At 37.8% G+C, this 15,126-nt stretch overlaps 1 protein-coding gene across 4 annotated transcripts in view; it reads left to right on the forward strand.

Annotated features, from left to right (window-relative positions):
- HMGCLL1 (3-hydroxy-3-methylglutaryl-CoA lyase like 1) overlaps window positions 1-15,126 on the forward strand; it is a 98,457-nt gene that overhangs the window by 36,259 nt on the left and 47,072 nt on the right. For 3 of the 4 annotated variants that reach the window (XM_074819877.1, XM_074819878.1, XM_074819874.1), the window contains exons 6-7: window positions 11,743-11,806; window positions 13,414-13,494. In XM_074819877.1, the coding sequence (XP_074675978.1) occupies window positions 11,743-11,806; window positions 13,414-13,494 (145 nt within the window). The remainder of the gene's footprint in view (window positions 1-11,742; window positions 11,807-13,413; window positions 13,495-15,126) is intronic. The other variant, XM_074819876.1, reaches the window with a different exon arrangement.

The raw sequence follows: 15,126 nt of genomic DNA on the forward strand, positions 1-15,126 counted from the left end.
AAAGAAAATTCTGAGCATGCTAATAAGTTAGAAGATAAAAGAAAACTGGTTAACACAAGCTGTTTGACTTTTAAAAAATCCTTCGCAGGGAGATTTTGAGGAGGAAAAATTAATGAGAAACAAAACATTGCTATGGATCAGAGTCTAGACAATTGTTTTCAAGAGAATAATTACCGAGTATCATGATACACTGAGTCTTGTTCCTGCATTTCATACTCATTCAGATGCACTCCTCATGGTGGCAGAGTTACAGGAATCTGTAGGAAGCATTGAGGTGGAATGATTGCTCAGAAATAATAATAAAAAGGATTGTTTAGTGTCCATCTACCTCAGTACTTTCTCTTAAGCTTCAGCTTTACTTTGTTGAGTAAAATTCTGAAGACCAGAAAAACAATAGCAGGAGCATGAACATAGAAATACAGAATTCATGACTTTTTCTTAATGGTAGATCTCTTAGCAGTTGAACAAAGCTCTAGAAGGTGGACTTAAAACTTTTAATTAGTTAAAAAATTAAAAAATACCCATAAATAAGAAGCATCAGTTTTGAATGTCTTTAATAACAAGACTACTTGTACTGAGGGAATCCAGCCTCCTCAGCCAGAAAACAGAGACTGGGAGAACGACCCCCCCGCAATCCAGGAGGAGATGGTCAGTGACCTGCTGTATCACATAGACACACACAAGTCTATGGGACCAGATGGGATACACCCGAGGGTGCTGAAGGAGCTGGCTGGGGTGTTCGCCAACCACTTTCCATCATTTACCAGCAGTCCTGGCAGACTGGGGAGGTCCCGACAGATTGAAAATTGGCCAATGTGATGCCCATATATAAGAAGGGTCAGAAGGATGATCCAGGAAATTACAGGCCTGTCAGCTTGACTTCGGTGCCCGGGAAGCTGATGGAGCAGATCATCCTGAGTACCATCACACAACACATGAGGGACAACCAGATGATCAGGCCCAGTCAGCATGGGTTTATGAAAGGCAGGTCCTGCTTGACAAACCTGATCTCCTTCTACGACAGGGTGACCTGCTTATTGGATGAGGGAAAGGCTGTGGATGTTGTTTATCTTGCCTTTAGTAAGGCCTTTGACACTGTTTCCCACAGAATTCCCCTGGCGAAACTGGCTGCTTGTGGCTTGGACAGGCACACGCTTTGCTGGGTAAAAAACTGGCTGGATGGCCGGGCCCAAAGAGTGGTGGTGAATGGAGTTAAATCCAGTTGGCAGCCAGTCACGAGTGGTGTCCCCCAGGGCTCGGTTTTGGGGCCACTCCTGTTTAACATCTTTATTGATGATCTAGACGAGGGGATCAAGTGCACCCTCAGTAAGTTTGCAGATGACACCAAGTTGGGTGGGAGTGTTGATCTGCTCGAGGGTAGGGAGGCTCTGCAGAGAGACCTGGACAGGCTGGAGCGATGGGCTAAGGCCAACTGTAGGAGTTTCAATAAGGCCAAATGCCGGGTGCTGCACTTGGGCCACAACAACCCCCAGCAGTGCTACAGGCTTGGGGAGGAGTGGCTGGAGAGCTGCCAGTCAGAGAGGGACCTGGGGGTTGATTGACAGCCGGCTGAACATGAGCCCGCAGTGTGCCCAGGTGGCCAAGAAGGCCAATGGCATCCTGGCTTGCATCAGAAATAGTGTGACCAGCAGGGACAGGGAAGTGATGTTACCCCTGTACTCGGCACTGGTGAGGCCGCACCTCGATTACTGTGTTCAGTTTTGGGCCCCTCACTACAAAAAGGACATTGAATTACTCGAGCGTGTCCAGAGAAGGGCAATGAAGCTGGTGAAGGGTCTGGAGCACATGTCGTACGAGGAGCGGCTGAGGGAACTGGGGTTGTTTAGTCTGGAGAAGAGGAGGCTGAGGGGAGACCTCATCGCCCTCTACAACTACCTGAAAGGAGGTTGCAGAGAGCTGGGGATGAGTCTCTTTAACCAAGTAATAAGTGATAGGACAAGAGGGAATGGCCTCAAATTGCGCCAGGGAAGGTTTAGACTAGATACTAGGAAGCATTTCTTTACAGAACAGGTTGTTAGGTGTTGGAATGGGCTGCCCAGGGAGGTGGTGGAGTCCCCATCCCTGGAGGTGTTTCAGAGTTGGGTTGACATAGCACTGAGGGATATGCTGTAGTTGGGAACGGTCAGTGTGAGGTTAATGGTTGGACTGGATGATCTTCAAGGTCTTTTCAAACCTAGAGGATTCTGTGAGTGCCAAATCCAGGAAGTAAATACATCTGTTTACAACATTGTAGCTGCTTGTGAGGAGTAAGATTATAGAAGCAGACCATGATTTCCAACTGAATTCTAGAAGACTAAGCCATAATTTTCTCTGGTACTAGTACCCAACAAAAGCCTGAGCTGCTACAAGGAATTCATTAGGACTTGAGAGGAAGTAGTTCATTAGTTCCCAAACATTGCAGTGCATTTAGAAGACTTGTGGAGTTTTACATTGTATTTAATGATATAAAACACAGGACTTCTCTTCCTCAATGAAAAAAGGCATGGAAAAGATAATCAGAAAGCAAAAGTTAAACAGAGATTTCATAGAAATATTCAGTGCAATCAAGGTCACTTTTTCTTGGAGATAGAACAATCAAAAAAGAATTAGGTATCAAAGCCTGCAATTTATGATCTTGATTTATGATCCCATATTTAGCTGCTACTAAAGAAGGTGCATTTAGTGACAGATAAAATAAATGGTATTTCTGTATCCCAATTCCATGCAAAATTCTCTAAATGCTGAGACACCTAAGGCCTTGTGGCAAGTTGTTTTTTATGCCATGTTCTTTATGCTTTATATCCTCATCTGTAAGTATCAAGTCAAGCAGGGGCAGAAACTGACAGTTTCAGAAATTTAAATTTGGGAGTTTCTGTTGAATGACCTCAAACCTAGCATTTTGGAAACAAAAGGATAGGATTTTACATAATTAGTCAGTAGACATTCAGTATTTAGAACTGGTGGTCATGGTTTGACTAGCTATTTAATTTCAAGGGGGAAGTTATTTTCAGGTTTTATTTTCTTGTATGGCTTCTATTTACTGAAAATACTTATATATTGGTTACAATTATTATTGTAACATGAGGCAAATCTAAGCATGACCACACAAGTCTGAGCTTGTGATCCTAAATCTTCTTTAGTTACTAGAGGTAGATAGGCAGCCTTCAGGCTATGATTTATCATATGTGCTTTTTAAAGTACATGCCTTAGGATAAGATGCATCACTCTCCGGATGATCCATCCTTTTGGCTGCTAAGGAGCTTGGGTCCTATCCTATGTTTGTCATCTTAGAGATGGCCTGTCTAAAGCATAGGCTGTAGATTATTATTTTTGGTAAGAGAAGTTAGAACAGATGAATCCCATCCTACCTGTGCATAGGCATCAGGACCTTATAATTAAATTGCAATAAATATAAGAAATGTATTAATAGGGTTTGTGCTGCAAGGTAACACAAAATGAAGCTGTGGACTATATGGAGAAAGATTTGTACTCTGTGCACCAAGAATCAACATTTTGTTTTTAATCACTCTTTTAGAGATCGTCTACTTTTAAAGATCTGTGGCTGAAACCTGCAGCCTTTGCTCAAGCAAGCTCCCAGGACTACACATTTTGGCTTCTAATATAAATTTTGTAGGCTAAATATTTTGCTTGAATTACTTAGGTAATAAAAATATTAATATGCATAAACTGCATTTTTATTAATTTCAATACAGATTGTTTCCTTTCTAAAGCACTATTATTGTTTAAAGTGTTATTTATTTGCAGGAAATGGATAATTTAGTGCCTTGCCCTAACTCCTTATTTGTGCAGTTGAAAAATACTTCCAAAAATAATTTTAAGGGGTTCAAATTTTATTTCCTATTTTTACTGGCAATTTAGAATTTATGTAGTGAGCATAAATCATTGGCAATCCTGAATCTTACGAAAAACGCACTCAAACAGTTGAAACTAAACTTTAAGCTTTTGCATGTTGCTACAGCTGCACTAACATTGCCTCGATCATCATCCAGAAAATTTATGTTGTCAGCTGTCACATTTAAAATCTGTAACACAGTACACAGTTCTCTAAATGTTTACTAAATTAGTTCAAATGTTTATGAAGAATTGAAATCTTGCGTATGGTCTTAGAAGGTAGACTATTTATTAGCATCATAAAGGGGTTTTTATTTTTATTTTTTTGTACATGCATAAAAACTTTACAGTAACATCTGGGACACATTTTGTGAAGACACTGAGCCAAATCTGTTATAAAATGTGTGGTCAGCTAATTACTACTACGCATATTTTGCTTGTGAAATGACACAATATACACTGGTTTTAGAATTGCATCTTTTAATGTATAATGCAGGTACTATTAAAAATATCTCATCTTTTTCAGTCTAACAGCCAGGATTGATGAAAAACTGTAGCAAATGGTAATTGCAAGTGGTCACTTGGACTGTTTTAATTTAAATGCATTTTTAATTTACATGTGAAGAAAATGTTATTTAAATTCTGATTAAGGTAGATTCTTCCAAGTTAATGTATTTCAAAATTTAAAAAGACACAGAAATAAACTGGAATTGGTACAATAGAACTAGAGAATACAGTAAGAAAGGACCTGTGTTTCCCTCTTTTCCACAATTGGTACTTCACTACCTACTTTGTGTCCTGTGACAGTGAAATAAAGTCAACCTATCTCCCTCTGAAACATTCAGTTCTGTATAGAACTGTCTTAGTCCTAATAAAAATTAACTGGGAATAGAAGAGCTGAAAGGTCGTAATTTTATTTTCTCTTCTAAAAAACATTTCTCCATGACCAGCAATTGAAAGCTGTATTTATGTCCCAGTCCTGAAAAATTTTCATGTGAATAGCGCTTTTGAGGCCATTTGGACTATTTGCATGTGCAAATGTGAATGTGTATGCAAATGTTTAGAGGTTCAGCGTTAGAAAAACAGATGCAAATGTTTGCTGTAAAATAACTCTAGAATCATTTCCTTACAAAGCTGCTGCTTCATAAATTAAAGCACATGCAATCACACATTAATTCTAAACTGGTGTATGTAACTCCTTTGTTTATAGTCCTGTGTCTTTTAAGAATGAGCAGTATGGTGAAGTTCTCAATACATAAAAGCATATTGAAATGTATCAATATTTGACTTACATCTGTGTTTATATAGAATTCAAATAGTGGTTAATATACTTGAAATATAGCAATATTTTTTGCTATGACAAATAGATACCAAACAAATGATTGTATGTGGTATTATTATTATTACCTTTTATATTTTATTATAATAAAGGTTACAGGTTACAACATATATAATTCCTTGTTGATTATGGGAAATAGTTATTGTTCACTTTGATGCTAATACACAAGGTACGACACTAAATAGTGGAAATTTAAAGAGAAAGAATTCATTTTCATTATCTTGTGCTAGTGATATTTAAATTTATTTTGAAAAAACGTGGAAGAACACATCGATTTTATTTTAATATACTTTATAACAAGTAATTTTGGAAACTAATGCAGTCTGTTTTGTTTATAAAGAAACATTCTGTTTATGTGAAACTTCTGATTATCAAGACAATCTGATCTTTATAATTCAATTCAATAACACTTTTTTTTTCTTTTATTACAGTTCATCTTAAATACCTTAATTCCAGATATTTGAATGGCTTTACAATACTGTATTTTATGTACCTAATTAGAAGTACCGTGAGATAAACTCCAGCAAATCAGTTCTGCACAAATCAGTACAGTTTAAAGCTGTGTATGTTTTATAAATACAGACAGAAACTTTCAACTTATACTTGGTATTCTGGAATACTTAGGGCTGGAGTGCACATGGGTTTTTTACACGGCTTTAAACCCCCATTTTTAGACTACGCTGTATAGTTTAGCATAGTCAGAATTATATTGATAATAAACCATTATCACTTCTTTAGGTAGTAAAACCAATTTAACACTTCATGTCACTAGAATTGAGCCTATATTTGAGATTATGGGAACAACAAAATGTAGATGAACATCTAATTGGCAGCAACACATTTTAGTATGCAAATGGTAAACAAATCTGTAGGTTTACACAGTATTGAGGCGTAGGGGTCATAGTCCCCTGGAGAAGTTAGAGAAGCCAGAGATTGCTGGGATGTGGGGACTTGGTGCATTTCTCTGTACTGGGGACAGGTTAACAAAAGGATGTAGGAGCCATTTTACTGTCTCTATCATACTGGCTGATTGCACTATGTAGAAGGAGAGATTTTCCTTAGGAATAACTTTATACCAACTTTTACCCATTTTTTTGTGCCTACAGATAGAAAATAGCAGTAGGCGAGAAGAGGTGCTTTATTTTTTTTTTAAAAAAACAAGAGGGTTACCTGTAGGAAGTAAAAATGATCTCTGTTTCTTCTTAACAGGTAGTGTAAAATCAGACTTGAAATGTTAGTATGAAATTATAAGGTAACAATACAATGTGTTTGCTAGTATGTTACTGATTGCTCTGTGGATAATTTGATAGTTATTAAAAGTTAAGTGGTTAAGTGGCCCTTCATGATAGTAACAGTTTTGTTCTGTTTTTAGAGAAGATATTGTCTAGAATATAGTTCACAATTTAAGTGTTTTCTGGGCATTCTAAAAATAATAACAAATATTATTACTATAGGAATTCACTTTGAATAGTATATATATTACTCGCAACTGGTCTCTAAATATATGGAGAAGTTGTTTCTTTTTTATTTTTAAATCAAATGTGGAAGAAAAATCCTGGCCTTATTTACACACTTTGGGCTTGGCTTGAAGATTCTGTTTCTGGAAGAATCTCCTTTTCCTCTTCTCTTCTTTGTATTTCCCCTCTCCTTACAGTTAAGATTGCCTGTTTTTAACAAATGGCTTCCTTTGCAAAGAGACAGAATATATCAACCTTAATATTACGAATTCACCAAATGATAGGCATATACATTTTAGCACGAACATCCAATAAAAATAAATACATCTGCAGTGAACATGGTAAATTATATGCGAACTTACACTATAATAATAAACAGGAAACAGCAGCATCTGAGTCTGCAACTGGCTTCTCAGGAGGCTCCGTGCTTCCAGCTGTGGTAGCAGCTGTGGATCTGGCTCTGGAACTCTTGCTGAAACAAGCTGACAAAGGGCTGATTACAACATGGAGTTCAGTTTCTGGTTGGATTAATTTTCCTTTTAACACACTTTGGTTATGAAAAGTTTGCTCATTTACCGTGTTTGTGGTTTTATATCCTGCACTTCACAGTCATTGGGCTGGTGTGGTGATTATCACCATTCCTAGTGACCTTGATCGTGGGGACTTTACATTGTCTATACCATGCGTGGAAAACTGCAATTTGGTTTTGGCTTGCTGAAAGAAATTGAAAACTCTCTTCCTCTTCCTTCTCCCTCCCCGTCCCCAGAGACTGTTCAGCATTTTTGTCCAAAATATTACACAGTAAAGTTGTTGAGGTTTTTTTAAATTGTTTTTATATGCATAGAAAACAATTTAGGAGAAGACCGAATGATACTCACCTGCAGTGAAATCTGTACAACAGGCAAGAGACTGGTTAAACTCTGCCAGGTGAAACAAGTAGAGAACTTGCTTTTATCACTTTTTATTAAAGGGAGGAGTTTTGATTTCACAGAACCTGAGTGAGCAAAACAGCATTTACCTGTGTGTTCCTAAAGCATCTGTATAGATACATTCACTTATTGCAGGTCCTTCTTTCCACCTCTGGTTGCATGGGCTCTTTTCTTGATTGCATGCTAAAGACATAGTTAAGCTACTAAAATATCTGGCCTTGATTCAGCAGAGATTTAAGCACATACTTAGAATTAAACACTTCCATTGCAGTCTGCTTTGTGAACTCCCAGATATTTGCTTCTGCTCTCATACTGTGGAGTGTCTCTGGTGAATATCCTTAGACCAAGACAGTCTTTTTCATTATGAAGTCTTTTTTTCTTTCAGTCCCGCCATCTTTTTAGAAAACAGCTGTATTCTCCAACTTAATTGAATCCCCAAATTAAATCCCAGTTGCCTCTGTAACTCACTGCTCAAACTCTTGCCTCTTTTTCCCTCTGCTGCTTTTCTTCACATAGGATCTTGCTTTTCTCCTAAGGAAAAATAGATACAGTATGCTCTTCCTTCTGTCACTCTCTTCTCCCTCCCTTCCCCTAATCCTTTCTCTTCCACTGTCAGAGCAGCAGCAGTTTCTTGTCTACTTTCCATCTGTACCCCTTCCACTTGCCCCGGTGACCCCATGTTCTGTTCTTCCTCTTATTTCTCCCCTCCCTTACTCTCTTTCTTAACCTCTCACTGTCCTCTGGCTCTTTTCCACTGCAGCATAAGCAAGCGTTTGCCTCTTAAAAACTGCACTTTTGACCTTACTTGGTTCTTCATATCATATCTCATTGCCTATCTCTTCTTCATTCCTAAGCTCATTGAAGGCGCTGTTTATAATTATTGTCTGGAGACTCTCTTCTGTGATTCCCTCCTATAACTCCTACACTTTGGCTTCTGTTCCTTGCTTGCAACTGCAACGGCTCTCACCAAACTCCCTGATGACAAGATCTCAGAAACAGTAGTCTATCCTCATTCTTCTTGACTTGTCAGTAGTGTTTGCTGCAGTTGACCAGACTTCTTTAAACTTGTGTCTTTTGTTGGTTACTGGGACTCTGTCTTGTTAATTTTTTTCTTTCTGAGCAGTTCTTCAGCATGTTCTTCAAAGTCGTCTCCCATTTTGGAGGGGTGCGGTTGGAGGTCTTGGGGCTTTGCTTTGACTGTTGTGCTTTTAATGCCTTATGAGTTATTTCATACACAGAAAATTTAACAGCCAAACGTATCTACAGATAACAGATCTACCTTCCTATCGAAACCTATTTTCTCTCACTTGAGCTTATTAATTTGGAACCACACAAATGCAATTACAAAGCATCCTGCCCAATACTGTCTTAAGTCTAGATGTCTTGGCAAATGCTCAGAGCAGACACATGATGATTATCTTCCCTCGTTCACGCAGACATGCATATTTTCTCCTTTCATATGCTAGGCTCTCCGTACCCCTGGTAGCTGTACACAATCCTTGCCTGCATCTCTTCCACTTTGCATTACTTTTGCTATAACAGACTCAAATTGTATCTCTTGTTTCCAATAAGAATATAGCAAGGCCTTGTGAAATGGAATTCATATTTTATGTCCTCTGTTAAAAATGCTTATCCTGATGTGTTTGGAGTGCATTTCACTCTTTTACAGCTTCATTTTAAGCATTTCACTTTCTTTGTCATTGCCATCAAGTGAGTCCTGTTTCTGTTGCTTTTGTCCTTTCTCCATGGAATCCCAGTGCTTTTTTCTGTATTGGCAGTACCAAGAAATTTAATGTTACCACCACATCTCTAGTTTTTATGCCAGTTGATTAAATGAAAATATTAGATAAAATTCTGCCAAGCTCATCCTTGATGAACTCTACTGAAAAACAGTTCTTTCATTCTCCACAGGACTTTGTTCTCTTTCTGGTAGGAAGTTCTTTATCTGTCAAATTCTTTCAGTAATCCCTATTTTCTCCAGCTTAATATTGAATATCAGATGCCCAAATAGATTATCATATTTTCTCTGTTTAAAACGTCAGTCTAGTCACCATGGTGTAAGCATGCAGGGAGTTCATAATCTCAAACAGATTTGTACATCGTAGTAGGCAGATTCCTCAGGTCACTACATACTTTCATACCCCAGCAGGCCCGGATGAATTACGTAAGCTCAGGCGAGTTTCTGCTCACTGGTGCGAACCACAGGGAGTATTCCCTTGTTCTCTAGATACCTTTTGGTCTGCTTTTAGTTTTGTTTGCCTTACTCCATTCCAGATGTCATTCGTGCCACATTATCACTACCAAATGCACTGTCTTCTTGATCTAACATATGTAGCTGTTAGGAACATGTAAAGATATATGTAATTAAAGGGAATGTGCACATACATACTGTATGTTTTGCATTTACTTTGTATTTCGTACTGTTCTTGCTTGCTTCATAATAAGTGCTGTGGGTTATGTTGCAAAATAATTTCAGTAAAAGACTATTCACTAGCTCTAGGCACTGTAGTGTTATGTAAAAAGCAATCCATCGGGTGTGAAATTTTTTGTGCTTGGTTTCATTTAAAAACCCGTGTATGCATTAAAAAAATAAGGAAATTATCCTAATTGCTTTTTAGTTATGTGTCACTGAAAAGCAGGGCAGTGTTTAACTGTTAACAGTAGCCACTTTTTTTATCTTTAATGTAGATAAGAAAATTTAGAATTTTGAAACTTAAACAGTGACATCTAAATTGGGGGTGATATTTAATGAAGTCTATGGCCAAGTTTCAAAAACCTGGTTTTCATAATGACATACAAATAATTGAAATCATGCCTAGTAGGCATCTGGACTAAAACTATGAGCAGGTTGTAATGGACCCAACCACTTTTGTCGAAACAAAATTAATTTCCAATTCTAATCAAGAAGGCTAATCAAGTTCTTTTTAGGTTCAAAGTTTGCTTCATTCTTACTGCTACTTCCAGTGTGCCAACACCATACCTTCATATAAGGAATGGAGTATGTTCTATGCATTGAAATGTTGACATTTTTTTCACAATTTGTTTTTGCCTGTTACTCATCCTAATTTCACTTTCTATCAATCAGTTTCTCCTTCAACTGCAAAGAAACAATACATCCTTTACCCTACAGACCTTGACTACGTACAAACTGGCATCTGTTCAATCCCATTTGCATTATACAGTGTATACTTTTACATTATATCCTTCAGTGTTGAGGGAAAGGGAATGATGGGGGATTGTTGAAGGCTCTTATTCTTCTGTTAAGCAGTTGAGCAACCTCCCACTGGGATTGGGGCTCTGCCTGCCTCTGAATCTGTTGTAAATCCCTCTACAGCCACACTTCTTTTGATTTTGAATGACTGTTTCTGGTTAGTTCAATCCTATTCCTAATCAATTTAAGATAAACAACTAGAAGTTTAATTGGAATTTCATGGCTCTTAATTGTCATTAATAAGAAGAAATTTAAACCAAATTCTGTGCTAACACAGCATTAAGACTGAACAATGGAGGCTTGGTTATGGCTTTCAATTTTTGTGCTTTGTGGAGTCAGTTGCTGCTGACACAGTCTGGCTTCTCAGTTTCTTCTTGTCTCAAGGCATACCTAAACTACAGCTTGCAATGGAGCTGTAATTCTTCTGGGGCACTGGGACAGAAATGCCAGTAGAGAGATAGAGGGTGAAAGCTACCACAATTCTAATGACTTATGAGATGGTGGGGTTGTTGTAAGTTGCTTGTGTCCGTGTGTTGCTCTCTATGATCTGGGTAGCTAGCACAAGGAAGAATATGATACCTTCCTCTGAATACCTTGTGTGGGCTAGGCAAGGCAAAATGTGAGCTGGCTTTTACAACTTCAGAAGGAAATACCAAGAAAAATCGAAGTCTTCTGAAGCAGTGTTAGCTTGACTGCGTTGCCAGTCCTTTATAACTTGTGACATACGTTGAGCATAAATAAAGCTATAAATCCCTGTTCTGTAATTTAAAAAGAAAATTGATAAACCTGCTGTTTTAATCTGATGTAATTTTAACTTTTCATTCAAATATTTATTCTACATCAACTGGCTTAAGTGTTCAAAATTATATTTAACCTTTTTTTTAATGTAACATGGATGGATACATATACACATATATAAAACAGAAGTATCTTTGTGTGTTATTTTTATCGTAGGTATGTGTCATGTGCATTGGGATGCCCATACGAAGGAAACATCATACCAGCCAAAGTGGCAGAAGTAAGAGTGAACTTCTGGCTTGTCTTTTTAATGAATCAAAAATACATTTTAAAATGTCTATGAATAATGTTCTCTACTTAATCCTAAAAAGATCTTTAATGCATAAAATTTAAGGAAAACAAACACAAAACGTAACTAATACTAAAACTGGGTGCATAACCTCACTCAACTATGTGAAGTCAAATCTAAGTAAAATAGTAAGTTCTGAATGTTACCGAAAAAATATTATGTGCTGTTTTGTCCAACAAGAAGGTAAGGAAGTGCTTAAGGAAATAGACTCAAGCACATATGTTGGTGGGCCATGTTGTATGAGGTGATTTCCAGCACAACCTCTAGAAAAGGGTATCTACTTCTAAATCCATTTTATGCTGGCATAAGCATACTGTGCTGTCAGCTGGCAGAGCCACTGCTACAACATTGTGCTTCTGGTGAATGAACCAAAATTCATCCTCAACATAATTTCCTACTACTAAACTTACTCTACTGCTATGGTGGAATAAGCTGTACCTTCCCTTCCCACTCCCTTTTCTCATTTAGGATAAAGGAGAAGAAAGATGATGTCTTAGTCCAGCCTTTTTTTTCCAGCAGAGAAAGAGATGAGTGAAGCATAAGTGTTAAATTTTTCAGGAAGGCAAAGAGGGCATGAAAGCTGAAATGGACAGTAGAGAAGAAAGTGGAGAGAATTCAAGAGTCACAAGGCAGAACATGCTGGCCTTCCTCCTGGAAAAAGACTTCTCTGTTACACTTAATCACCTAGTTTTGGTGAACTAGCAGAATCTCCAACCCACTTGTTCTTTGTAGCTCTAGCAGCTAGTCAACACTTGTCTGATATATTGTGTTCTGCATGTGTGGCTTTCAGGTCCTGTTCTCCTGCATCTTCTAGTATACGTTCCAGATGGAACCTGTGATAACAGTTCTCCTACAGCAGCCACATATACTCACACTCTTTAAAAAAAATAACTAAATTGTAAGGTACTCATAAATTAATTGGATTTAATATGAAGTGAAAGTTAGAAGTTACACAGCTTTAGTTAGAGCAGTGATGACAGATTCAGCTGTGCTGTTGGTAAATTGCTTACTGCAGTATCATGTTCCCCAACAGGCTTCTATCCATGTGTTGCTTGTTTTTTAATTACTCTCCTTGCACAGAAGAGCTCCTTTTCAGTTTGTAGTGGGAGCACTCCTTAATGTTCCAAATCTGCAAACTTTCACTCACACAGATATTTTATTTTCTTTCTTCATCCTAGTAAGCGTCTTCTTGTGTACCTGTACACCATCAGATACGTGTTTAAGTATAAAAGCTGCCTCATTAAAGTTACTGAGGCCCTGATTCAGCAAGCACTGGTGTTTATATAGAAGCATCTGATTAGCTGTTAATGGATTTTACATAAACACTACTATTCATCCTTTGCTGAATCAGAATTATCAAAATACCGGCCGTGTTGCTAAACCCTCTCAGAAGGCTGCCTCTCAGGTCATCATCTTTCTCAGGACGGGAGTGTGTGACTCCCTTGACTGTGCACTGCGATCAGCAGCTGTGAGTGAAAGGTTTAGACTGTTTCTTCTACAGTCAATGACAGTGACCAAATTTTTTTTCTTTTTTTAAGCAAAAGATTTTTTTAGCTGAAGCAAAACCAATTAGGAGAGGTGGCTCATTAACCAGACTACAGGCATTGCGGGCTTACTGGGTATGTAACTGTTTTACACATAGTAACCTAGTGAGTTCAAACTTCACATGCCTTCAGACTTCTAGAATCCATCTGGTACATCCATATGGTTCTTTATTTAAAAAAACTACATAGTCCTTTTTTATCACTCTGCTTTTTCTTGAAATGGAGTCACTGCTTAACCATTTACCATCTTGTGTTTTGTGAATTTCAACCTTAGGCAAATAAGTCTTGAAAGTTGTTTGAAGCACCTTATATCCTTGAAGCCAGTTTTCTTCCACTGTCTTCCAGTCATATACTTGGCTGTTTTTATTTTTCTGCTTCTTTCTCTCCTTAGCTTCCTTTTAACCTAGAGCAGTAAATTCATGTAAGTATTATCCAGCATACAGGCTGATCAGGCTACAGAAAAGGTGTCTATTCTTATCTGAATGCTGTTAGATTATTATGAAGTTGCTCTTACAGCACAAGGACTGCAGTGTGTTTTTAATGTTGTTTGCTTAAAATAATCTGTAACTCAATTATGACCTTTTGTATTCAGTTTAAGAGTATGGTTTTAGATATTATTTCCAGCAGTAGGATTGTTCACATGCCTGAAGGGTTGCAGTGCTGGGTCACCAACTCCCATTTTGATCAATGCTTGGTGTCAGGGTCATAGGGGAGTAGCACAAGACTCATGCATAGTAAAACTGCTCAGTGGTGCATAACACAACCCTGTTCCATCAACAAAGCTACAAGCTCATAGTCACATCCTGATTACACTGACAAAACAGTGTGTTCTCCCCCACTCGCCTCGCAAAAATTCACATTGAAAACTTACAAAACTATAACTAATGGGCTGCCTCCTCCTATGGTAGGATAGAAAATTCGGCATGAAAAACTCCCATTCAGCTTCCAAGCATGCACATTCTTCTTGAAATTAAATATAGATCTCTTTTTAAGGGTCAGTTTAAGGTTAGATCATGACAACTCAGTGATGATGCTCAGCTTGTTAACAGAGTTTCCCACTCTCTTCTTTCATCTTTCAGAACTTTCGGAAAGCTGAAAGACCTAAGGACTGAGCGAGGGAAAGAAGTGAATGCAATATTTCTAGCAATTTATACAGTCTCTTTGTCATCACTGAAATGCTCATTTAGAAAAACTTCGAATCATGAATTAAAAAGAACATGAGAAAAAAATGCAGTTTGCTTCCTTTACCCTGATCTTAAACAAAAACTGAGGTTTGGGGATTAACTAGAGGTAATCCACCACTAACTGCAGATGATCCTTATTTTTCTTACAACAGGAGTCCAGTTGAAACACCTGCCATGTGTTGATGATATAAAAAAGGCTGTGAGATAGAATCCCTTTTTGCAATCTGGTGAATGTCCCTTTCTTAAAGTGTATATTGAATTTACATTGATACAAACCAGGAGCTCTTTGACTTTAAAGCACAAAGAGTTTTACTACATTTGCAATAGTCGTAGGACTTCCAAGCTTTAAGAAGAGCAATTCAGACTACTTGAAGTTCTTTTTCAGCTGTTCTTTGAATTAAGTGAACAGCAATATTAATCCAGCACTTCCGAGACTGCTGGTGCAGCACTTTGTCAGCTTCCTCAGACATATTCACAGCAATCCCACTGATGAAGTCCTGGAATTGCTTTAACAGCAGAGTGC

Source organism: Strix aluco, chromosome 3, assembly GCF_031877795.1.
Source record: "Strix aluco isolate bStrAlu1 chromosome 3, bStrAlu1.hap1, whole genome shotgun sequence".
Taxonomy (NCBI): domain Eukaryota; kingdom Metazoa; phylum Chordata; class Aves; order Strigiformes; family Strigidae; genus Strix; species Strix aluco.